Source organism: Oryzias latipes, chromosome 8, assembly GCF_002234675.1.
Source record: "Oryzias latipes chromosome 8, ASM223467v1".
NCBI lineage: Eukaryota > Metazoa > Chordata > Actinopteri > Beloniformes > Adrianichthyidae > Oryzias > Oryzias latipes.
The window spans coordinates 20,479,236-20,505,170 of NC_019866.2; the positions used below are offsets into that span (position 1 = coordinate 20,479,236).

The 25,935-nt window shown below is 41.1% G+C and overlaps 3 protein-coding genes across 7 annotated transcripts in view; all 3 read left to right on the forward strand.

Moving 5' to 3' along the window:
* The first annotated feature begins 282 nt into the window (after positions 1 to 282).
* On the forward strand, positions 283 to 4,555 carry wbp11 (WW domain binding protein 11). Its single transcript, XM_004071957.4, has 12 exons — positions 283 to 449; positions 836 to 922; positions 1,003 to 1,034; positions 1,143 to 1,236; positions 1,469 to 1,665; positions 1,888 to 2,018; positions 2,099 to 2,265; positions 2,351 to 2,536; positions 2,636 to 2,755; positions 2,858 to 3,139; positions 3,209 to 3,394; positions 3,538 to 4,555. Exons 2-12 carry the CDS (start codon positions 859 to 861, stop codon positions 4,167 to 4,169), a joined length of 2,091 nt encoding a protein of 696 aa, XP_004072005.1. The 5' UTR covers positions 283 to 449; positions 836 to 858; the 3' UTR covers positions 4,170 to 4,555.
* A 2,099-nt stretch (positions 4,556 to 6,654) lies between these two features.
* Positions 6,655 to 14,263, forward strand: ddx47 (DEAD-box helicase 47). Its single transcript, XM_004071816.4, has 12 exons — positions 6,655 to 6,825; positions 6,999 to 7,092; positions 8,043 to 8,231; positions 8,316 to 8,387; positions 8,942 to 9,060; positions 9,299 to 9,370; positions 9,480 to 9,596; positions 9,687 to 9,833; positions 11,251 to 11,388; positions 11,478 to 11,548; positions 11,627 to 11,756; positions 13,907 to 14,263. The coding sequence occupies exons 1-12, from the start codon at positions 6,694 to 6,696 to the stop codon at positions 14,090 to 14,092; spliced, it is 1,467 nt and encodes a 488-aa protein (XP_004071864.1). The 5' UTR covers positions 6,655 to 6,693; the 3' UTR covers positions 14,093 to 14,263.
* A 210-nt stretch (positions 14,264 to 14,473) lies between these two features.
* Positions 14,474 to 25,935, forward strand: part of LOC101154782 (myosin-10) — a 71,477-nt gene continuing 60,015 nt past the window's right edge. For 3 of the 5 annotated variants that reach the window (XM_020705466.2, XM_020705469.2, XM_020705470.2), the window contains exon 1: positions 17,545 to 17,889. In XM_020705466.2, the coding sequence (XP_020561125.1) occupies positions 17,545 to 17,889 (345 nt within the window). Of the gene's footprint in view, positions 14,815 to 17,511; positions 17,890 to 25,935 lie in introns of those variants that run through there. The other 2 variants (XM_020705467.2, XM_020705468.2) reach the window with 1 other exon arrangement.

A 25,935-nucleotide genomic window follows, 5' to 3' on the forward strand; every position in this document is an offset into this window, starting at 1 on the left:
CATATTGTTAATATTAGTACTCGGTAGTTAGCAATGGCAGTATATTGTGTTTCCATTCTCTTAAAATGGCAAAAAACAATCAAACAAACACACATTTTAATAAATAAAATACTTTATAAATATTTTATTTTGTCAGGCAAATACTAAAGGTCGGCATTTGATTACAAAAAAGAAGATGTTTGGCCATAAAATTAGCAAATAACAAAAACTTTCAAACAAACTAAAAATACTCAACAAAAAGTATCTTATTTTGAAATTTTATGACGTCAAAATCGTGTTTCCGCTTTTGCCCGCGCCAGTAAACATGGCGGACGGCTAACGTTGCATTCATACACATTTAGCCCTAAAGTGTTGGGTTTTCTTTCGGTTGTGGCTTTATTTTTTTGCTTTAGGTGTCACGGAGAGCGTGACAAACCCATCGTGGTCCACCAGGTTTTCCTGAAGTAAAGGTAGAGGCGGCGTTGACTAATTTGTTGCAGTTGATGCTAAAACGGGCGTAGCCACAAGTGCAAGCTAACGCGCTAAGCTAGCGAATCTCTGCTGGAGTCCAAGCTTTTTGCTTCGATATGCTTTGCCAGCAGCCTGAATTCCTTCTTTGTTTTACCAAATTATGTAAAAATAAGAGCCAAGAGTTCCGTGTTTACCTGCTAGCTCAACTATTATAAAGAGAAACAGTTAAACTTCCTTCAAATATTAATTTAGCTTTGTGGGATCATAAAACTTACCATCAGTTTGGTATAAAACAGTAACATCAAGGCACTCTAACCACATTTTAGAATATGATTGTAGTTTTTGTTTGTTTACCTCATTACATCGTTTATTCTGCACTGGTTAGGTTAAACGAGACTGACCGCAACAATGGGGCGACGTTCAACCTCCTCCACCAAGAGTGGGAAGTTCATGAATCCCACCGACCAGGCCAGTAAGTACCGACCCGTGCGAGCAGTGATGATCAGATCCAGTCAACATGACTCATTTGTGTTTGTGTTACCTACCTTACAGGGAAAGAGGCGAGGAAAAGGGAGTTAAAAAAGGTACTTGGACTGTTAAGCTGAATATTTGTTGGCTTTTTTTATTCATTCATTTTTTTTTTCTAAACAATTTTATTCTGGATTGCATTTCTTTGCTTTTTCTTTGCACAGAACAAGAAGCAGAGGATGATGGTAAGAGCAGCAGTGTTGAAAATGAAGGATCCCAGACAGATCATCAGAGATATGGAGAAGCTAGATGAGATGGGTAAGCAGCTCCTATTTGCTTTTTTCACTTTATTTTACATCTTTAACCTCCTAGAACCCAAGTTAATCTTTGAGCTGACTCTCTACACACATAGTCATGTAGCCTCAGTTAAGCAGAATTAACTACTGCGGTATTATAACCCATAAATTGATGTCCATGCATGTGGATAAGCTTTTGAGTCACTCTCCATCCTAATTTAAAATAACATTTTGATTCTTTTTCTTGTCTGCAGAGTTTAACCCAGTTCAACAGCCTCTGCTGAATGAGAAAGTACTGAGGGACAAGAGGAAGAAGCTGCGTGAGACATTTGAGCGCATCATCCATTTGTACGAGAGGGAGAACCCGGAAACTTACAAGGAGCTGCGCAAACTGGAACTGGACTACGAGACCAAGCGAGGCCAGCTGGCTCTTTATTTTGATTCAGTGAAGGTAGCTTTAGTTCTTCCTGATCCTTTTTCCTTCCTTTGTTCACTTAAAGATCCTTTATTCTTTTCTTAAAGTATTAATTACCTTTTGAAAAATTTTAAATTAGGTTTTACCTCCAAGTCACACACACAGTTTGGTTTATTTCAAGTCTTTTTGGCTTTTTTTTTTTTTTTTTTTTTTTTTTTTTCTAGTTGCAGGTGTTAATATTTGCATTTTTTCCTCCAGAATGCCGAGTCAGTGGAGGTCGACAGTATTCCTTTACCTGACATGCCCCACGCTCCTTCAAATATTCACATCCAAGACATCCCATTGCCAGGGGCGCAGCCTCCCTCCATTCTGAAGAAGACCCCTTTTGGGTTGGTTTTGTTCAAGTTTCTCTTCCTGCATTCTGTGGGATGTAATATGTTATTTATTGTTCTCATTTTGTTTTTCATAGCAAGCCACTTCTTTCTTCATCCACTGGACCGGTGATGGCATCAGTACCTGGTGTCCCGCGTTTACCTCCAGGAAAGAAGCCACCAGGGCCCCCACCTGGACCCCCACCTCCTCAGGTCCTGGCTCTCTATGGAATTCCTTCTCGGAGAGCTTACAGCACAAAAGCCGGTAACATTCAGACACATCTATGTCAGTGTGTGTGTGTTTTTTTTAAATCTCCTGCTCCTCTTACCTTTTCTTTTTCTCTGCAAAGAATCCTCCATTCCTGGTTTAGATAGAGACGTGGAAATGGAAAGGGATCAGGACAGTGGCAGTGAGAGCGACAGAGATGACCGGGACGATGACAGCGACTCTGAGGAAGACAGCGAGGAAGAGCGAGAAGGAGGGGACAACGAGCGGCAAGATGACGACAAAAAGAGGGAGGAGAACAAAGACAGAGGTAAAAAAAAAGGAAACAAAGATGCTGATCAGCATCCCTGAGTGCATTTTTTTTAATATAATGTCTTGTGTTTTTTTCTCCGGCTCGTATTCCCGGCAGGTCGGAGTGTGCGTTTTGCAGACATGCCAGCGGAAGGAGATGGGAAGAAAAAGAAGAAAAGAGTTGTGAAAAAGAGCAAAGCCATCACTCCTCTGCAGGCCATGATGTTGAGGATGGCAGGTGAGGACGAGGGCCACATCCACATCTCTACAGCATTACAGCTGCCTTTTATTCTCAATATATTTAAATATTTATATCTATTCGCTGCTTTTCTCTTCTCAGGTCAGTCGATTCCTGAGGAGGATGAAGACGAAGAAGAAGAGGAAGAATATACGGATGGATCTGACAGCTCTGACACAGAGGAGAGGGGATCAAAGGGAGAAAAGCAGCCTCATTCTTTGGCTGGTCAGAATCTGCCTCCTACTGCCGGAAATGTGGCACAGCAAGGTCCTCCACCCATGCAAGGTCCTCCAATGACTGGACCTCCACCTCTCGGCCCACCTCCAGCTCCTCCAATGAGGCCCCCTGGTCCTCCTTCTGGTCCCCCACCAGGCCCTCCGCCAGGTTTGTTCAGCTCTGAACCCACGTTTGCATCATTTTTGCCCGATATTAAAACGGAAACTGTTCTTTCAGGCGCTCCTCCCTTCCTGAGGCCTCCTGGGATGCCAGGGGGGATGAGAGGTCCGATGCCTCGTCTTTTGCCTCCCGGTCCTCCACCAGGTCGGCCTCCTGGTCCTCCACCGGGCCCCCCTCCTGGTCTTCCTCCAGGCCCTCCTCCTCGTGGACCTCCTCCAAGACTCCCCCCTCCTGCACCTCCAGGTTTGTACATGTGGAGAAGAGAGAGGAAAATGTCTCCAAAACAAAAAAGAAAAACTGAAAAATTGTTTTCACAATCTACACTTTTCATTAATTCTATTTTTTTTAAATAAATGTATTATTAAAGTGTGTCTTGTTCCCCACAGGCCTCCCACCCCCTCCCCCAAGGGCAGGAGGCCCCCCACGCTCTCTTGCGCCACCTCTCTCCTTATTTCCTCCACCCCTCAACTCCAATGTTCTCAGTGCTCCTCCCAATATTGTCCAGAGGCAGAAAGGAACCAGCCAGGACGCCTCACAGAGCAACATGCCCCCACCGCCCATGCGGATTCCCCCTCCCCCCGGAACAGCAGCCGCCACAAGCGCAAGCCGTCACCACGCAGCCACCATCGAAAAGCGCGCCAACATCACTTCTGTTGCTGCGGCTGGAGGCGGCCTGGCTGCAGGCGCCGGCGGAGCGACCATCTCTGCCAAACCACAAATCATCAACCCCAAAGCAGAGGTCACCCGCTTCGTGCCCACGGCTCTGAGGGTGCGCAGGGACAAGAGCGGAGCTGTGCCGGGGGCCGCGGCCGCTCATCATGAGAAAGCCGGGGCGGGAGCTCTGGGGAGGAGGGTAGATGAGGGGCTGGGAGGGGGCCAGTGGCAGAAACAGCAGGGTGCCACAGTGGTTATGGGAATGGCTCACCCAGCCCAGATGGGCGCCGTATCCCAGCCAAGCATGAAGACTAAAGATCAGGTTTATGAAGCCTTCATGAGAGAGATGGAAGGACTTCTCTGAGACTCGCCAGGATTCGACTCCATGATATTCCACAGGATCTGTGAACAAGTGTGTTTTTTAATATTTTCTGTGCAAAGTTTCAACTGTAAGTACAGCGTTGGTCAAGAACAGTTTAGTTCAGCAGAGAGCCCTGCTTTCAGCAAACTCATGTTTAGATTGGTTTTCTTTTTTTTTAAGTGTAACTGAGCACCAAACTCTGCTCAGAAGCGCATCTCCTTCAAGTTTATTTGAAATGATTAGAAAAACTTTGATCATTAAAGCAGCTGTTTGGTCACATCACTTTTTATTATTATCTTGTGTTTTGTTGAAAGAATCTACATGTAAAACTATTGTTTGACCAGCACTGATAAACCTTCGCCATCTGCTGAATAAACATTTAGAAAACAGCCGTCCTTTCATTATTTTTTTTCTCCATTATGTAAGTAGTGCTTACCATCATATTCTTCTTTTAAAGACATGTATTTTTATTTGGAATTAGGAAAGACTTGGAAACAGTTTGACTCATTCATGTTGTACTTTAGAAGTCTCCAGCTTGTTCAGAATGCAGCAGCTAGGTTGTTGGCAGGAACAGGAACACATCACTCCTGTGTTAGCTTCACTTCACGAAGTTCAACATCCTCCTACTAATCTATAAACATGGTATGACCCCATCCTTTATTAAAGATTTCATTACCACCCTAACAGAACAGTTCGCTCACAAAATGCAGGACTGCTTGTGGTTCCTAGAATTAGTAAAAGCACAGGCAGAGGAGGCAGAGCAGGGGTGTCAAACTCATTTTCACTGAGGGCCACATCAGCATAGTGGCTGTCCTCAAAGGGCCTGATATAATGTAAACATGTAACTAAATGTAATGAAAAGTGAATAACTACTCCTTAATGTTAAATTACTCATTATTTATCTATTCTAACTTTTTAAAGTGCCATAGAAAACATATGTTTGCTTGTTACTCTACCATAAATCCTTTTAAATTTTGACCGCTTATGAAAACCCATATAGCTCCATTAATGAAGGATCAAACTGTCCAAGTGAATAAAGAAAAATAACTTAAAAATGAGCAAGAAAGAACATGTATCACACATGTTAAATTTTACAAAAAAAAGCTGCGCACTGCCTTGGATCCAACTGATGGTTTGATGACAACAGTTTGTCTGCATCCACACATAAGACCTGCAAACATTGAATAATTACAGCAGCTACACATAAATCATATGTAATCAACTAAAAAAAAATGTTATTTTAAGAAATTAAAAACTTTTATGTTCTTGCAGGCCACATAAAATGACATGGCGGGCCACATTTAGCCCCTGGCCTTGATTTTGACACATGTGAGGTAGAAGCTTTATCCACCAAGCCTGTTTCATGGAATGAGCTACCAGCTCATGGAAGAGAGGCTGACACAGTTTCTGGCTTAAAACATTCCTCTTTGGACAGGCTTATTGCCAGACTAGCTAGTAATCAGAGAATATTTAACTTACTGTTAAGATGTTTGAATTAAACTAAATAACAATAAAAAAAAATAGTTGTTAGTAGGCTGTGAGAAGTTTGAAAGTGAGGAAAGTATGGGGCACTGGGGTTATATCCTCTACTCTCATCTACTTCTCCTTTCCTCCATTTTCGATTATTTATATATCATTTAGTTCTCCATGCCTCTGTTTGGTGCAGAGCGATTCATGTATTGTCTCTCCTTCCTGCTTCCCTACAGGGGAGCAGGAATGACTCCAGATTCCAGGTCTGTGCTCCTGCTCCTACTTGGATGTAGACCCTACCTCAGCCTAGTCTGTTTAGTTTAACCATTATCTATTGAATTCTACCACTTCATGTTTATTATGACTTCATGTTTAGTATATAATTACCAGTATGAAGCCCATTGACATGACTATTGTTGTAATATTGGGCTGAATAAATAAAATTGAATTGAATTAAATTGAACATCATACAAAAATAGCATTTTTGTGGCTTTATTGTAAGGAATATATATTACCGTATGATAATTAAAAGATCTTCTTCTTCTTTCTCTTTCGGCTTTTCCCATCAGGGGTCGCCACAGCGAATCATCCTTTTCCACCTCACTCTGTCATGGACATCTTCTACCCTAACATTAGCCAACTTCATGTCCTCTGTTAAGACATCCATATATCTCCTCTTTGGCCGTCCTCTTGCCCTCCTGCCAGGCAGCTCCATCTCCATCATCCTTAATAATATAATTAATAATAATAATTAATAATATAATTAATTAATTAATTAATAATTAAAAGATCAATAATGAAAAAATCTTTAACTAAATTATAAACCTTTGAATGCAAATAAAATGTTTTATTTCATTTTTAAATTGTTTTAAATTTAGCTTCATTTTAGAGACCCAAGAAGGTTGTACACAGCAAAATAGAAAGGCATTGACTGATTTTTCTGGCCCAAAAACCCAAATTCCCATCATCCATTGCGCGCGAGCGTCTCCAGCACGGCTCCCTCCGCACGTTTCGCGGCTGCGCATTGCAGATCTGACGACACGTTGGGACGACAAGCATGGCGGACGCCGACCAGGATGAAGCGAAGCAAAACACAGAAGAAACTCCAGGTGTTTCCAGCTGTGACGAAGATGAAAAGCAGATTATTGATGAAGATGCTGAGGCAGCAGTGAAGACTTTCAAGGATCTGGTAGGTTTTGTGTCAGAGAGAGATTTTAAAACGTTTTAATTCACATTCTGTTTTAGTTAGCTTACCGAACGAAGCTATTGTATTATAACATCTGATGATCAGTAAAAAAAAGGGTATACATTAAAAGCTACCATTTCCCAATGAAAGAAGTATAACCCCCCCGTTTGTGACAGGGGGTAACCGATGTGCTGTGTGAGGCTTGTGATCAGCTGGGATGGAAGAGTCCAACTAAAATCCAGGTGGAGGCGATTCCAGTCGCACTGCAAGGTAAGAAGGACGTCTATGATGCCTGCCAGCTGATGTATTTGTTATTTCGAGTAAAACAGACATTTTTTTAAATGTAACTTATGGATGAAAATGCACGCAGGTTACTTTTCTGTTTTCAGGTTTGCCAGCTGATCAATTATTTCTCATGATTCATAGTCAGGATTATTCAACACTAAAAGAGCCATTCGGGTCAATTTCTTACAGACTACAACCCAGTAGGAGCCACAAAGTCTTATTTCAGCCTTTAGAACAATAAGACGCTGACTGTAATAATGTTACTGTTACTATGATGATAAATGTAATTGAAATGTTGTTTTTGGCATGAATAAAATATTAATATAAGTTAACTTATCTCCATGCAGGAAATGTAGTTGTAGTGAGGTAGTGTGATGTCATTAATAATTAAATTAATACTTAAAAAACAGTTTATTTTACCATCTGGGGTGCATCTCAACCAGAAATTCACAAATCTAATTAAATTGAATCAGAGCTAATTTAGGGACTCTTTCTGTATTTTTAAACCATAGTTTGTTTCAAAATAGTAAATCAGCCTTATAATCCGTTGCGCTTTAATAATATGTTGTAGTTGTCCTTTTTGACTTAAAAAGGATTATCTGTGGTACACAGTGCTCAAAAATCTGTCCCTGTTTTAGTTGGACTTTGGTCAACTAGACAGGATTGAAGGATTGTGGGAGAAATATGGCTGCTATAGTCAGGAACCCCGTGGAGTGATGCGAACTGTTGTTCAACTGTTTGGGACTCGATTACTTTTTACTTTGCAGTTACTCTTAAAAATGAAAACTTTCTCCTTTTCTTGAGCCAGAGAGCCACAGTGGAGGAGTGTGTTTCTGGAGCCTCAGGTTGCAGCCTGCTGTGTTGCTTCATGTTTGTTTGTGTCTAAATGCAGCTCTTAAGTTTCCACTCGTGAGGCTTCGTTGTTTCTCTCACAGGGAAGGACGTGATCGGCCTGGCAGAGACCGGTTCAGGAAAGACGGGGGCCTTCGCTCTGCCGATCCTCCAGTCGCTGCTGGCTTCCCCTCAGAGGCTTCACACCCTGGTCCTCACCCCCACCAGAGAGCTGGCCTTCCAGATCTCTGAGCAGTTCGAAGCTCTGGGCTCCAGCATCGGCGTTAAGTGCGGTAAGGCTGGATATGGGGGCTTGGGGTTGGGGGGCTTCCTTCATCTTTCATTCAGTTTTCTGATTGATCTCATTTCTGCTGCAGCTGTAATCGTTGGTGGGATTGATATGATGTCACAGTCCTTGGTATTAGCCAAAAAGCCTCACATCGTCATTGGTAAGATCATCCAGTACTGGCATGCTTTTGTTCTTTATTCATCAGGAAAGTGTAAGGATCTCATTTTTAATACATTGTTTATTTTTATAGAAAAAAGAGGCACTTTTGTATGCTTTTAATGTTGGAAAAAAGGATGTTTTCTTGGCAATTAAGGCTTAAAAATATTTTTATTTTTAATAACCTTTAAAAAAGGAAACAATAGCAGAAAAAAAGTTGCAAAGATAAACTTAATAAATTTCTATTAAGGTTAGGAGAATTAAATAAAAAAAAACAATAGAAGTAGGATTTTCTTAAAATATGTGTAATTGGTAACACTAATGTTGCCATCGAGGATTATGTTTTAATAAAAAAATTAATAAACTCTTTTTAAAATATTAATAAAAAAATCCTTAAATCAGTTTACATAGATTATTTTTGAAGGTTTAGAGCAAGAACTGCATACAAACTGGCTCTAATTATGTTCCTAAACCTGAAAGTTGTGCAGAAAATAACTGAAGTCCGACGTCATTCTCTGTCAGTTTAACGTCCCTGAATGAAAACTCGTGTGTCTGCAGCCACGCCGGGTCGGCTGATAGATCATATGGAGAACACAAAGGGCTTCTCTCTGCGTGCTCTCAAGTTCCTGGTCATGGATGAAGCAGACAGAATCCTCAACATGGACTTTGAGACCGAGGTAGGGGTTTACTCTGACAGGTGGATGCTTTTTAACTTTTATTTTCTTGTATTTTATTTTGGTAATCAAATGAAAACTGTGATGTGTTGTCAGTCATAATTCATTAGACCTGTTCTGCATAAGCCATCCTGTGATCGTCATAAACCAAAGCCTGCAGTAAGACCAGATGTTGTGAAGATATCTGCATCTTTTTAAACCTGTTTGATTATCTGGGCTCTTTTGTTTTCTTTTTTCACAGGTGGATAAAATCCTGAAGGTGATTCCCAGAGAGAGACGTACCTTCCTCTTTTCTGCCACCATGACCAAAAAGGTACAAAACGCTGTTTTTTACGTTTTCACTGCAGTTTTGATTTTATTTTTTGTTAGGCCGACTTGTGTCAATCTTCTGATTCCACTCTGCTCTTTCGTTTGCATCACAGGTGCAGAAACTTCAGCGAGCTGCTCTGAAAGATCCAGTGAAATGTGCCGTGTCTACAAAGTACTCGACAGTAGACAAGCTGCAGCAGTACTACGTCTTCATACCCGCCAAGTACAAGGTTACTTCACTTAGTATAATCTCGGACCATCTTTAGCTTGTTCTCCAGAGATTGAGTTTATTTGAATCTGAATCTCCTACTTTGGCGCAGGATTGCTACCTGGTGTCCATCCTCAATGAGCTGGCTGGAAACTCCTTCATGATTTTCTGCAGCACGTGTAACAACGCCCAGCGGGTGGCGCTGATGCTGAGGAACTTGGGCATCACAGCTATTCCCCTTCATGGACAGATGAGTCAGGTAGAAGGGGGGCGTCACTCACACACAATAATCCGAAAGTAGTCCAGTGTTCCAATCGGGATTCTACTTGACCTTTAAGGAGCGGAAATGTGTTTGAAAGTCATCTAGAAGCTTCTACCTGCAGCATTTCTCCTGCCAGAAGAGTCAGAGCTGACTCACATTGGTGGGCGTTCTTGATTGCATAAGAAAGATTCCCCTAAGCGGTACAACTGGTGTGAAAAGGATGAACTACCTCTAAGATTTTCTCTAAAGTCCCACTCCAACTAGCTTTTTATCTATTATGAAAGTGTTCCCAGTGGTATTTTAATTATGATTATGCCGTTTAAGCCAAAATCAAAAAACTTGTGTCCTTTCTTAAGACCTAGTTTCTGAAGAGCGGCTGGAATTCATCAAAAATTTCAGTGATTTGAATGGGACTGTTTGCACGGAAGTAACCCTCCACCGATATATCCCATCAACCCTTTGCTCACACTCTCTCCCGCTAGCTTACAGCCCCTCACAACCCCAACCTAACATTAGCGGTGCAGCAAAAATTACTAGCAACATTATTATATCCAGCTGTACAGTTTAGATCCAGGTGCCAGCTCAGATGAGGTAAACAAAGAACTTTTCACGCATCTACCATGGTTGTATAACTTTTTTATTGCGTATACGGCGCACATATCACGTTAAAATTAAGTAATTGACACACAAATCACTAATGAATTGCATATAAGCAGTGCAATAATCATTAATAATAATCTACATGTTCTTTGTGTGGTTTATTTGTACTTCTGTGGTTTTAAGGTTTTATTTGTGATACATTAGTGAAAATTCCACATAAAGAACAGCAACTTTTCTAAATTTTTCCACATAGATTCACGGATGACCAATTTTCACCTGTGCAATATGTGCAAAATGTACATAGTGGTCTGTGGATACAGATCCCAGATTGTGTTTGTCCTGCTGTTCTTTAACTTAAACATTCTATATGTTGAATAAGTTATGATTTCTTTAGTTCATAAATATATGATTTTTATATTAGAAAACATTGTGTTTAAAAATAATAATAATAAACATTTTGTATTTGTATGAAGGATATTTCATATATTGAACAGAAGTGAAATGGTTAAGGGTCTTCTGAGGATCAGTACCGTGTTTCTTTCTGTCCGTGGGTGTGGGCTGATGGTTATGTAAGGACAGTCAGTGTTTGGTGCCAAGAAATGTTCTTTTTAACTTCAAGAAAATGTCTCCGTTCAGCCTGAACACCAACAGCGGGTCAGACGTGTTCTTAGTTTGGCAGAAGTTTCCACATTTCTAACGAGAATAATGAGATTTACGTTTAGTGACAGCTCAGATTCAGACTGCTTCAGACTTTCTTGAGTTTCTCTGAATTTTTCAAGTCAACAGCATGTCTCTGCATATCTTTCATTCTAAGAATAAACGTCTTGGAGCTCTGAACAAGTTCAAGTCCAAGTCTCGGTCGGTGCTGCTGGCGACGGATGTGGCGTCCCGGGGGCTGGACATTCCTCACGTGGACTGCGTCATCAATTACGACATCCCCACTCACTCCAAGGTACGTCAGAGCGGGTTTCTGACTTTCAGGCCATCTCACGCCGGTCTTCACAGGCGTGCTTGAAGAAATCCGCCTCTCTGCCTTTTTAGGACTACATCCACAGGGTGGGGCGAACAGCCAGAGCAGGGCGTTCTGGGAAGTCCATCACGTTTGTCACACAGTAAGATCGACTGGAACTTTTGATCTAATTCGAGTTTATTGATGGGAAGGAATAACGGGTTGCATTCTGTCACCAAAGGTACGATGTGGAGCTTTTCCAGCGAATCGAAAGTTTAATTGGGAAGAAACTTCCTGCTTTTCCCACCCAGGAGGAGGAAGTGATGATGCTGGTGGAGAGAGTGAGCGAAGCGCAGAGATTTGCCAGAGTGGTGAGTCCATCTTCCTACTCCGTTGACAGGATGAAACAATAAAGCTTTTACTTTTTGAGGAATGGTGTCCGTGCCACTCCAAGTCGGTGGATTCTTTTTATAGATCTGGGCTGGACAATCAAAATGAAGCTAAACTTTTTTCGAAATTCTGCAAAGATTCATTGAATTCATGAATCCGATTCAGAGTCAAATTTACTTTATTGTTCCTGGCGGGACGTTAACGGGAACATCAGGAACGGATTTGAATCGATCCTCCTAGAAAAGGTCATTCTTTAAAATAGTTTTTTTAGGCAAAACAATTGCTGTCAGCAACTCCTAAGATTCCATAATTTTTTTAAATTTTAATTATTAACTAATTATTAACTAAAACTGTCGGGTGCAACGGACTACAAATGATCCATATGGATCATGAAGGATCCATACGGATCATGAAGGATCCATACAGATCCTTCATGATCCGCATGGATCATTCCATACGGACTGACAGTTTTTAGTGTCAGAACTTCTCCTAAGATTCCATAATTTTTTTAAATTTTAATTATTAACTAATTATTAACTAAAACTGTCGGGTGCAACGGATTACGAATGATCCATATGGATCATGAAGGATCCATACGGATCATGAAGGATCCATACAGATCCTTCATGATCCGCATGGATCATTCCATACGGACTGACAGTTTTTAGTGTCAGAACTTCTCCTAAGATTCCATAATTTTTTTAAATTTTAATTATTAACTAATTATTAACTAAAACTGTCGGGTGCAACGGATTACGAATGATCCATATGGATCATGAAGGATCCATACGGATCATGAAGGATCCATACAGATCCTTCATGATCCGCATGGATCATTCCATACGGACTGACAGTTTTTAGTGTCAGAACTTCTCCTAAAATTCCATATTTTTTTAAATTTGTAATTATTAGGGGTGCAACAGATCACAAATGATCTGTATGGATCATTCGTTTGTCCAAAAGTGTGTTAGCCTGCAGCTAGAGAACACAGTGAAGGAATGAAAAGTAGTCAGTTTGAATATTCCCTGATTCTCTCTTTTATTTTAGTTTTTTTATTTTAAATGAGCATCTTTCATATAAAAGGATATCTTAAGTTCAAAGATCTCATTAAAGTTTTGTTTTTATAAATAGGCTTCAATGAGAAATATTGAAATGTTATAATACATTTGTGTCTGTGTGTGTAAATGTTTTGAAGCTTTAAAAAATAATAATTGTAGACTTTTATTTTGTTTTTTCCATTTTTACTGATTTGAAAAATCTTAACCGTGAGTTTCATGATCCGTTGCACCCCTAATAATTATTATTTACATAAAAAATGTTGTTTTGGATGTAAAATTGGTAGAAAATAGTGTCAATACATTCATGAAAGTAGAATTTTTTTGGAGTATTTTGGCACTGATACCTTGGACTCTTGTTTCTGTATTTTTCAAAGTGAAGGTAAAAAACCCGACAACATTGACGTTTATTCTTATGTAGAGTGAACCCCAGAAAACAAATAATAATTTGCAACATTTTTATTAAAATGTAAAGAAGGGTTTAGGTTTAACGCAGTCAAATACAATAATAGATTAAAATACAAAATTCGTTTTTATGTTTATGTTGCTAGAAGAAAGCTTCAAACTTGAGAAAAATACATTTTGGGTTTTGTGCAGTTAGCTTTGTGTTTCTTTAAGGCAAAAGAACTTTTCCTCAGTCATTTTTGCAAAAGTCTCACTGCGATTATGTTGTTTTTAAGCCAAATTTTAAAAAAAGTATCATTTTCTGGGACATAGTTTTTGCTGAGCGGCAGTAGTTTATTAGAAATTCATCTATGAGTTGTGAGTGATAGTTTGAAGCAACCCCGCCCCCCTTCCCCTCCCTCTTGTTGAGAGCTAGGAGCCCAGCATGTTTTCTAAATAACAAAAAAAACTGCAATTATTTTTGTCTGCTCCTGATTCACCTTGATTTGATTAAAGAAGTTCTCAGAAATACTGTTTTGGGTTTAATAAATGTCCTCCATCATCTGAAAAATGCTATAAGAACACCAAAAACACAATTTTCATGTAAGTGGGTCTTTATGCGATTCACTGAAAAGGGGCATTAGAAATGCATGTTTGTTTGTTTTTAGTAAACTGTCTACCCTTTTGTTCAGGAAATGAAGGAACAAGGAGAAAAGCGGAAAAGACCAAGAGGAAGAGACGGAGACGAGGATGACACCGAACAAGCCAGTGGAGTGAGGAAGAAAGTTAGAGGTGGCAAAGGAGCTGCAGGAGGAGGAGGAGGTGGAGGAAGAGGAGGAAAGAACAGGGGTGGAGGAGCCTGGAGGGGAGGGCGCTGACGCATTCCCCCTTTACAAGATGTATATTACCACAACACACAGTGTCTTCATGTCAACCTTTAGTACTGTGACTGCTTGTTTCCAGCATTTCTCCCAGAATCAAATAACTATTTAATTACACAATGATTTTTTTCCCCTCATTTGTAATAAAACAGAACTGTAAAACCTAAAGCTGGGCAGTTGAATGTATTTTTTTTAGACATCAGATGGAAAGTTTATAGCAAAAACTATATTCTTTTGAAAGGATCATTTCTAATTTTAAAGTGAGGAGGGGATTGTTTTGTTGAAGGTTATTTTTAAACCGTAGTTTCTGGATGGTCGCTTTGGCTCCCCCTTGTGGCCGTCCTTATATTCGTGCGATCGGTTCAAAGGAGAGTCATCAAAGTTTTCAGACTGATACTCCTTATCTGCGGTTATTCATTCTCAGTCAGGGGGGTATCCGTCAGAGGGGTATCCGTCGGCTGTTAGTGTTGTGTCCCCTCCGGTGGCGCGTGGCGGTGACGCACTTCGCTCAATCGATCCGCGCGATCATTACCCCGTCCATCGTAGGCGGGAGCAGCAGTGGTCAAGTCCGCTCCGGTGAGGAGGGGCCCCGCTTTGGAGGCTGCACACATACATGCCCGCATCTGTCTCCGCGGCGCGCAGCACACGGTTTCATACCGAGAGGACGCCACGGGGCTCGGCGGACAGGATCCGACGGCTGATTCGCTGACGACAACCAGGTACGGGTTCCGTTATCGGACGGGCTCACCGGGGTTTGAGCAAGTTGTTTCGGTCGAGTCTATGGTGTTAACCCCCCCTGACCAGAGAAGAGCGCGTGCGTTTGCGTAAATCATTCCGCAATTGACATGTTTAATCATTGTAACGGGCACTTTTGAGTTAGCTTATTAAGAGCGCCGTCCACTCAGGTGAACGGAAGGTTTCGGGAAGGATTAAATGTCCTAACGGTCCCTCTGCGACTTTAATAACCCTCTACTCACGGCGTGATGCCACATTCCTGCTTCCAATTATTAGCAAATTATGTCATCTGCGCATATTCGTTTTATTCAGTGTCGGCGCTTTTGATGCTGACTTAACCTTAGAAACAAGTTAGCAAGTTGTTTTTTTCAACTAAAATATAATGGAGTAGTTTAGCAGCTGAGGAGCGGGGGTCTCGACATACGGAATGTGCCATTTGCGACGTCACCCGTACCGTTTGATCTGCAGCGAGCGCGCGGAGCCTGCGCAATATGCGCGCGGAGGCTGCGCAGTGTGCGTATCATCACTTGAAACAGAGCAGGACTTTATGCAGTCGCTTTCAAAACCAGCCCCCCTAGGACCGCTCCCCACTGTGATTTAAGCAAACATTATGTTTATTAATTTTTTATCTTTTTAAAAAATAATGATAAAAAAAGTCAATGAAAATTAATTTACTTTTACCTTTTTAAAAACAAGTTTTAACGAAGACAGCAACTAGGTAATTAGCAAAATAGTTTCCTCCTATAGGGGGCAGTAGCGACAAAAATGTTCCGTCCAAACAAAAGAAGAACAAATGCTGTTGTAAACAAGCATCAAAATCACTCAAACTAAATTATAAAGAACTTATATTTAGTAATTATTTTTTGGCTGAATAATTTTTCTGTGGTCTCTCTATTTTTACACTCGGATCATTCACCTTCAAAACTAAAATGACAAGTTTACGTCAACATTTTTTAACAGTATTTTTGTTTATTTGATCAAATCCTTATGATTTTTTTTTCTAATTTAAGAAAAATGTGCAGGGAAAATATGTATTTATACTTATAAGTAAGGTGAACATTTTAATCTGGTTTAGTGCGACAGAGTATAAGGGCCAATAAGAAAAAAATGTCAATAAATAAAAATACGAGAATGAAGTCGTAAGATTATGAGAAAAATTACAACAGAGTTTTAGGGCGACCATGAAAGAAAATAAATATATTATTTATACGAATAAAACTCAACATTTTACCAGAATAAAATTTAAATAACTTTTTGCATAACAGGAGAAAAGTGATCCCTTTTTTTTTTAAATCGAGTTGTCATTTTATAAAATAGTGTTTATTTTTACATAAAGAGTGAAGCTTGTTTAGAGGTATTATTGGGTGATGGATCTAATTTTTTTAGTTGTTTGCAATATAAATTTAACGGATAATGTTAGATTGACGTAGTTGAAACATTTTAAAAGCTTAATTTAACATTTATTCAAAAAAGAGGCCTTTTCATTGTAAAATAATGACTTCTTTTCTCACGATTTCACAACATTAATCTCATATATTTGTTTCAATTATGGTGTTCCCAAATACTCTATCATAATCTAGTGATGACACCGCGGACATATAGGAACTGGATCTTAAAAATCAAGCCATAAGTGTCAAAATTGGGTTTCAAAACAGTAAAGTCAGACGTTGTTGTATCAACCCATGGGGTCAGCTACCTGCCAATCCAAATGCACCCCTGATGATAAAATCCAAACATTAACAACTTGTGAATGTGGAAGTCAGGGGGGCATTGTTCTCCAGCTTCTGGTGGTTTGGTTGGCTTCAAATTCAGAAACAGTTGCTTGAATAAATCAAATTGTGTTTTAAAAAAAAGTGAAATGTGACAATTGCTTTACTCTGATTTTTAGTAAATTTGTTTGATTTCTGAGTTTAGCTAAACTTACAACAAGAAGGACCATTTGGTTTGCTGGTCTAACATTTCCTGAGAATTTCGTCCGCTTTTTGGTTTTGAAACAAGAAATCTTCACCAAATTGTGTCGTTTTGAAGGTTTGATTTATTATTCAACATTATTTCTATAGTCTTTTTGTATTGTTTCTTTTGTGTATTTACCATTTTTCATATTGCATGCATGTAAATTTAGGATTGTTTTCTTTACAGTAGTTAAAATAATTACAGGCTTAAGGCAATAAACTGGAAAAAATGGACAGAAAACAATAACAGATGGGAAATTACAATAATAAGCCCAAAATGTCTAAAAAAATGTCAAACCAAAAAGCAAAAATAATATAGAATTACATAATTATTTTTTTTACAATAACTATGTTATTGTGCACATTTACTAAAATCGTAGTTGACAAGCGCAGGCAGGTTAAAATGAGAGGCAGAACAAACAATAAACATGGTAAGCAACAGCAAGAAAATGTCATTTTTGTCTTAAAAACGTTCTTAAAGTCCAAAAAAAACCCTACTGTGAAATGAATTCCAGGTTAAAATGTGTTTAGGACTCTTTACATTTCTTGGCTCAGATAGACGTGGTTTCAGAATTCCAATCTACAAGCATTTGCCAAAGATGCATTCTTTTAGATGGAGATAAATATTCAACTTTGAGCAAAACTCAAAAGAGCCGCCAACCACAACAAAGTGAAGAAAGGCACCAAGTCTGCTTTACTGAGTGTGTTGAACATTTCTGTGTCTCGCAGGTGGCCACTTTGCTCTGGTAAATCCCAGATACCATGTCTCACCGCAGCGGGCAAGAGGACCCCGAGCGGTACCTGTTTGTGGACCGGGCCGTTGTGTACAACCCAGCCACACAGGCTGACTGGACGGCCAAGAAGCTGGTGTGGGTCCCGTCGGAGCGCCATGGCTTTGAGGCGGCCAGCATCCGGGAAGAGCGCGGCGAGGAGGTGATGGTGGAGCTGGCGGAGAACGGGAAGAAGGTGCTGATCAACAAAGACGACATCCAGAAGATGAACCCGCCCAAGTTTAGCAAAGTGGAGGACATGGCGGAACTGACGTGCCTGAACGAGGCGTCGGTCCTGTACAACCTGAAGGACCGCTACTACTCTGGACTCATATATGTGAGTGGAGCCTTTCTAAAGATGTTTATTTTATAAGGGTTTAGACTTTCCACACAGAAAAGTGATAGGACTTTAACTCTCAGACTTTTTTTCTTTTTCCATCCTTCTGCATGGACAGGGTTTCTCCCTCTCTCATTTGTAGCCGTCTGTGTTTTGCACTCTTCTGTGAAAGTGAGATCTGATATCTCTAAGTGTGTTTGTAGACTCTGGAGAGGACGTTGAACTCAGCTGAATGCCTCCTGACCGCACAGACAAACACACGTTTTGCACATGCAATGACTGACAGATCTCTGCAGTCTTTTAATCATTGCCGGATGTGGCGTTCTGAGCGCCCCGTGGTTCTGTCCTGTTCCCCACCTCCCCTCCGTCGTGGCCTCTGCACCTCCTCCATACATTCTGGGGTTGTCTCAGTCTGTGCTCCTGCGGGTGGGCTTGTTTAACCTCAGAGATGACCTGACCCCCGTGTTCTGTTTCGGCTCCCGCTCTGCAAAAACAGAAGAGTTTGACAGAAAAAGGTGGCAGAAGGAGAATCTTATCTTTTAGCCTAAATACCCTGAAAATAACTGGACATCCGTTTCCAGTGTAGAAGTCTTTTTAGATATAAAGTCCCGCTCCGGTCCTCATTTGATCTGTTTTCAAAGCGTTCTCAGTGGTTTTTTCATCATCATTATGCTGTTTTTTTAGCTAAAATCAAACAATATGTGTCGTTTTCTGGGTCAGTTTCTACAGAGCGGCAGGAGTTCATCAGAAAATCACCTCTGAATTGTGGGCTGTTGGCGTGGATCAACCCTGGCCCCCTTTCCTTCCCCGTTACTAAAAGCTCCCACTAGCTTACAGCCCCTCAGACCCCCAACCCAACATTAATGGTGCAACAAAAATGGTGAGCCATATCAGATCCATCCTGTCGTACGGTTCCGATCCAGATTCCAGCTCAGAGGAGGAAAACAGACGCACAAGGATCTATTTGTCAGCAAGTGGATGCATCAGAATGGAGCAGAGCAGGGAGAATTTGGCCCTAACAGCCTATTTTCTACAATAGCAAGACTGAGAAATTAAGTTTTAATCCTAATTTTCTTTGTGATGTCCTCCATCACCAGAAAAGATGCCACTAGAAGATGTTAAAAACACCAAAACCACGATGATTGGGTCTTTAAGTGTTTAGCAATCTGACACCGAATGCTAAAATCAAATGGAAAACATTTCTATACTCACTTTCATTAGTGTGTTTGTTGGTCCTGGAGGGTGCAACAGCATGGCTTCTGGCCCCATAATCTAATTTGAGGTGACATGAAGCTCCTCTGAAGTTCTTTCTGTGTTCCCGACCCATTTACTGACATGTTTTCCCGGAATAGAATCTGGGTTATCACCTGAGAGACTGCGAATTGTTGAATTTACCAATCTGCTTTCAGCAAGAAATGCTAGAACGTTGGTTGTAGAAGGCAGAAACAGATCTGAAATATTTGACTGGACGCTTGTGCCGTTTTCCATACGGCTCACGTTTAAATAGAATTCGATCAGCTGGAACGCCACCGGATCACAGACTTGGCTTCTTGGGTTCAGACTTGGCTGTGGAGCTTGTTGAAGGTAAATGGGAAACATCTGGCTGAAGTTTCGGTTTTTCTAACAGGAAGACATTTTCCCCCTGCCTCTCAGATGCACTCTGAACTCCCCCACAGAGCTCTGCTGCAGACATAACATCGTGCCCCCCCGGCTGCCCTCTGAGCCCCTGTTGTTGGGAATATTTATCTAAATTGTGCTGTAATGAGCGTGGAAATGCGGTTCTGCCTTAAGGTTTTACCGGAACCTGTCAAATCTTTTTTTATTGTGTTCACATGAGTGCAGTGTGCCGGACTCGATGCATTTAAAAGCAGCACTTAAAACAGTAAAACATAGATGATGGTTTGGTGGATTTGAGCTGAAATATGTTTATCACAGCCAAAAAAGATGACATCTGTTTCCCTCCTATCTTTTTTTGCAGGATTGTTGAGTTTGTCCTTCTTTTTTTCACATCTTTACTTTCCTCATCCATTTGGCGCGTTCACACATTCAGAGCATAAACGGAAGTGCATCCGTTTAAAAACTATACGCAGAGAAGCAAAAACAAGTTAATTCCTTCTTTTTAAATTTCTATTTTTAGTTGGGCTGCAGGTGGGTACAGTGGCTAACACTCTTTTCTCTTAGCGAGAAGGTCCCAGTTCAAATCCCAGGAGGGTCCTCTTCTGTGTGGAGTTTGCATGTTCTCCCCGTGCACATGTGGCTGTTCTCAGCTTTCTTCCCACAGTAAAACCTGCTTCATAGATTCACAGACTCATAGTGGAGGTGGGACTGATGACGTTTTCCGAGTGTACCCTGCCTTCAGGCTCCAGAAACTCCGTGACCCTGAAAGGGATTTAGCGGATTCTGAAAAGACATAGACTTTTATTTTCAAACTTTTTCCCATTCTTACATTTTTTTAACCCTTTAGGAATTGGAAGATACACACAGTAGGAGCACCTCTTGAAGGCAGAACTTCACCTCCTTCCCCTAAAAAAGGAGTTCTGAAATCCTGGATCATTTATGTCTTGTTTTCAGATAAATTATCTCCATTTTTTTATTGTTTAACCAAAAAGAAAATCATTAAAGAAGAGAAATTCTGAGAATGTGCGGGGATTGACCTTTTCATAAATAACGTCTTACCAGCTGGTTAAATGGTGTTAATGATTGGAAATTAGAAAAAAAAAAGAGCAAACTAAGTGAACAAAAGCTTCAAAATATTTATGGTGGCAAACTGGAAAACTTTAGCACTTTCTTGTAATACACTTTTACTACCAAGCATTCAGAACAGCAATGAGAGTTCTTTTTTTAATATTTTTTTTTATCATTTTGCAGTTTTATCCTATTGAGCGTATGTACGTTTGTGCATATATATGAGGGTTCGTTTCCCAGGGCGTGCAAAGAATGGGGCAATAAACATTACAATGGCAAGCTATTGACATAATCCAGTGAGCGTCCTTTGGCAAGACCCTAGATACTACTGCCTACCTCATAACCCATGAGAGACAATAAAACACGTCACGCCAGCTCAGACGTGATCATGTGTGCAGAATATGAACGGGAAACCCTGAAGTCAAAATGGGAAACACAGGAAAGTGGTAGAGAATGAGAGGGCAGAGGTCATGTGGGACTTCCAGATACAGAATGATAGAGTGGTAATGGAGAACCAACCAGACATTGTAGTGGTGGATAAAGAACAGAGGAAAGCCGTTGTGGTGGATGTGGCAGTGCCAAGTGATGGGAGCATCAGGAAAAAGGAACATGAGAAACTGGAGAAATACCAGGGACTCAGAGAAGAACTGGAGAAAGCCTGGAAGGTGAAGGTGACAGTGGTGCCTGTGGTAATTGGAGCACTTGGGGCAGTAACCCCCAAGCTGGAGGAGTGGCTATGACAGATACCTGGAAAGACCTCAGACCTCTCAGTCCAGAAAAGCTGAGTGCTAAGAACAGCTAAGATACTGCAGGTCCTAAAGTCCTAAATCTGACTTCCTTAAATCCATAGACCCCTGGCCTTAATTGGGATGTGCAGTTTAGAGAGCCTCTGCTGGGATGGCTGAGTGTGGGCAAGTTTGAAGCCTCAGTGTGCAAATGACTTAAATCTATTCCTCTCGCGTGTTAGTTAAAGGTGGTTTACCCAAAAACGTGTTCTCTTCCTCCTCATATGTGTGCGGGTTCTAAAGGAGGAGTTCATTAGTTGGAGCAGCTTTCTCTATAGTAGGTAATGAGTCTCAGGCCGGCTGCAGTGCTGCACAGCCGGCAGCAGCAGGGCTACAAGCAAGCCTTTGTGCCGTCAGATAAGCCTCAGCTGTTCCAAAAGCCTCAGCATTCTTCCGTGGCAAAAGACCGTCCGACTGTCCGTCTGTCTGTCCCCCACCGCCCACTTCAACTCTGAGGCGGCTCATCATCGTTCATCACCTCCAGGACTGATCGGACTGAGCCAGCAGAACTCTCTGAGTTTTTTTTCCGCTCTGGTTTCGCGCATCGCCTGCTGTTGCTGTCTTGAATTCTGTGCTGAATGTAGTCAGGGTTCCTTCAGTTCTTGCTCTCTGATGAAAAAACAAACCAGTACTTTCAGTTTTTGAGGTGGGGGTTATGCCTCACAATTCTGACAGGAGAGATCTGCAGCTGATAATATGGCCTTAAGCCACATGTTTCACAATACATTTTAGATGTCTTTTATTTTGAAAAACCCTCTACTATAGTAAAAATTTTCATTTAAAATCCATTTCCTGTTCTTTCTTTAGAAGGTACGCTGCTTGTGGAACTTCCTGTTGTAATAATAGCTTTAAAGACATGATATGGATGAGTAACCATGACATTTTGGATCATTTTGGAGCAGATGTCCAAACCTTGAGTTCCTCCTGAAATAAGATAAGTAAATAAGATTAAAAAAAAACCCAGAAAATTTCCTATTTTCCTTTTGTTGTACTGAAGTTTTCTTTTTTCTCACAGATTCCTGTAGCTTTTCATGTGTTTAAGGTAAATGGAAGAAAAGTTCAGGGTTGAAAGACATAAACCCGCTCAGAATATGAGTTCTGAAATGTGACATGTTGGGTTGGATTCTGCTGACAAGAGGATGTGAGAGCTGGGATGCTCAGCTCTCACCTGTGACTTTACACCTGGGTTACCTGTCAGCATGGAGCGTGTTATTATCAGCTCAGTCGTTTCCAAGCTACTATATGAACAGTGTTTGTTGAAATCCTCTGAGGATTTCTAACTTATTTCCTTGATTCCATAAAGGATTCACATAAATCTAAAAACTGAAAGCCCCGGTCTGCAGCGTTTGTGAGCTCTGCTGTATCACTTCAGCTCTCAGGGACGGTCCGGTCCGCCTTCTTTACTTGGCACAGATGAGCAGCAGCTGCCCCTCAGAGCTCTCTGCTGCCTGGCTGGCTGATCAGAGGCGGCAGATGGGCTTGGCGGCTGCGTCTTCCTGGGTGCCGCTCAGCTGTTGCCGGGTTCCCTGCTATCTTGTTTCACAGTGGACATATCACCTTCTCTTTCCTGGAGAGGCCCAGGCGTTGCAGTTTGACATCCAGTGTTGATTTAGGGGTGTGCTCTCTCTTTGGAACAGGCCTGGTAAATGTGGGCTGCAGTCACTCACAAACGGACAGCTCTGAAGTGAATCTTCTATTTAAAGCATCTGCTGTGTTCAGTGCAGAGAGAGTAAATTTTTCATTAAGGTTAAAAAAAAAGGGGAGTTTTAAGTTTCAGCGTGTCGTCTTTGAGCTGTTTCCAGGTGAAGGGCCATTTAGAAATCAGCTGAAAACCCTCAGGAGTGTTTGTTTCAGCTCCATTTTTCTGAATAATCAGATCAGCACAAACTCTGCCTGTCAGCTCACTTCTCACCTGCTTCATTTCCCCCTCACCTGTAGCAGCAGCTCAGCATCAGTCAGCATGTCTGTTGACTGAGGGCCCTAATGGAGCCGTTACGTAACAGCTACGCTATGCTTGTCTGCTCTCTGGGGCCCCTTTGTGAACAGGCGGCTGCTGACTCACTCTTGTTCCACTGCCTCACTCAGCCTTAAATAAAGCTTTAATTAAGAAGACTGATGTCATGATGTCTGATACTTTAGTGTGAAGAATCGATGATGTGCTTTTAGTTTTCCCTTTTATGATCTTAGTTCTGTTATCTGTGCTATTGTTAGCAGTGTAGGTTAAATAGCTGATCAAACTTAAAGCTTTTTTAAACCAAAGATTGTGTTATTGATAGCTTGAAGAGAATGTGCTTTTACGATGAACTGCTAAATCACCAACTTCAAAATTCATTTAAATGGTCTAAAGCAGTGCTGTCAAACAAACGGCCCCCCAGATGGTTTAATCCGGCCCATTCATGAAGAGAAAAAATTAAAAGGACGTTTTTAAAAAAAGCGCGTTTATAGTCCATTGTTTTGGCGAGCTATGATTTTTTTTTAAAGAAATAACCGAAATGTGCAATTCTGCCACTAGGGGGAGCAAAGGAAAAGCAAAACAGGTAAAACAGCAAATCTCTGCATGTGCCAAAAGCGAATCCTAACAGCTCTGCGTCTGGGTAAGATGCAATTAACTTCCCTGCGAGCCTCACCGCTGTAATGTTGCTATAAGACTGAGTGGAGTGCCAAGCTTTCCAGGAAAAATGTTCAAAAATGTTGTTCACGGAGCTGAATACAAAACCCGCGTGCTTGGTATGTCATCAACAGGATGCAGTGCTCAAAGAATATAACATTCAGCACCACTGTGAGACTCACCGTAAGGAAAAGGTTCACCATTTGCAGGGGCAGTTAAGAAAAGAGAAGATTTAGCAACTATTAGCTGGACTGACAAAACAACCGTCTGCATTTCCTGCAGCCGTGACGTCAGTGATGGAGCAGTGAAAGCTGCCTTGTTGCTAAAAGGTCAGTGCAAACATCTAAACCATTTTCAGATGGTGAACTTATGGAAAATTGCTGAAGGTTGCAGATGAAGACATATGCCCCAAAAAGCAGTCGACCTTTGACAACATAAGTCTGTCAAGGAGTATGATTGCAGATACAACATCTCTGAGGAGACTTGGGTGCCAAATGAAGGAATCCAGTCATTTATTGCATTTTCAGACACTATTGATGAAAGCATCGACATCACAGATATATATATAGCTGTGCATATTTATTAGAGGTGTTGACCATCACAGCGGACTTTCTTGAGTTGATGGACACAACATCAGACATGACATAGTCAGCTCTCTAGTTGCTGTGCTGGACAATGTTGGAGTGAACTGGTCACATGAAGTAATTTTGGTCACTGATGGCGCCCCATCAAAGGTCAGGAAGAAGGCAGGTGTTGCCACAAAATTCAGGCAGCAACCAGGAAAAGATTCTTGGACATTTCATTGTGGTTTGCACACTTGAATGACAGTAAATGTGTTGCTGCACAGGATCTGAATCCTAATAGTGATGGCCGGGTGAAGTTTCAGGAGAGAAAGGGAGTTTAACCCAAAACTCTTGTTATGTTCACAAATATTTCAAGTTTCATTTAGTTCCATTTTTCATTGATTTGGACATTTACATTTTTGACAGGGTGTTTCATTTTTGTTCGTAGCCCCCTCTTGAGTTTACTATCGGGAATGCTTCAGTGTCAGATGTAAAATCTTCAGTCTGTATAAAATTGAACAAACCCATTTTTTGGCAGCCGGCTCCCTGCATGTCTGCATTTACAACTGGAAGAGAACAATTCTCATTAAAAGCCAGAAAAAAACAATAATTTTTCTTTTGAAATGCATTAGTAGTTCCCTCTCTGTGTTAATACAAAATGATTGAGATACTTGCTGTCACATTTGAACATTTATTAGAAGAATTATTCAGGCCAGAAGACCAAATCTGTAAATATCTTTCAAACTTTACCAAACTGATATTTCTCTTATTTTCATAGCAACAATAATAAAAATTAAATTTTATTTTTGTTTTTTATTTCTCCCTCTCGGATTATTGCGGGACAGTGAGGCTTCAAAGTGGGTCACAAAGACTTTACTTCTTCTTCTGCACATTTAGGAAAGAGGATTTTTACTTTGGGTTCTGTTTGCAGTTCCAGGCCGGGACTGATTTGACAGATTTGCCCATTTTTACCTGCAGACTTAAGCCGCATTTACACTGCATGGTTCAAGTGACCCAATTCCGATTTTTTCTTCTCGTGTGGGACAGATCGGATATGACAAGTGAACGTGTAAGCAGGACAAAAGCGTATGGATTCTGATTTTCTCAGATCGGATACAGGCCTCATTCATATGTGGAAATAAATCTGATGCGAATCGGATACGTGCATTTGCGTGTGCCATGTAAGCAGACAAATCGGATATTCCCCAGTAGAGTCGTCCGTCAGTGACGTCAACTCAGGACACAACCAACTGAGATCACATGACATTCTAGGTGCTTTTGTGCGCTGATTTTGCTGTTCGAGGACAGCTGGAGCCCCATCAGCGTGTTACCCTTCAGCCTCAGGCTTCAGACCGTAGTCGGAAACCACTGTTATTTCCTGTCCGGTCCCGGTCGGGACACAAAC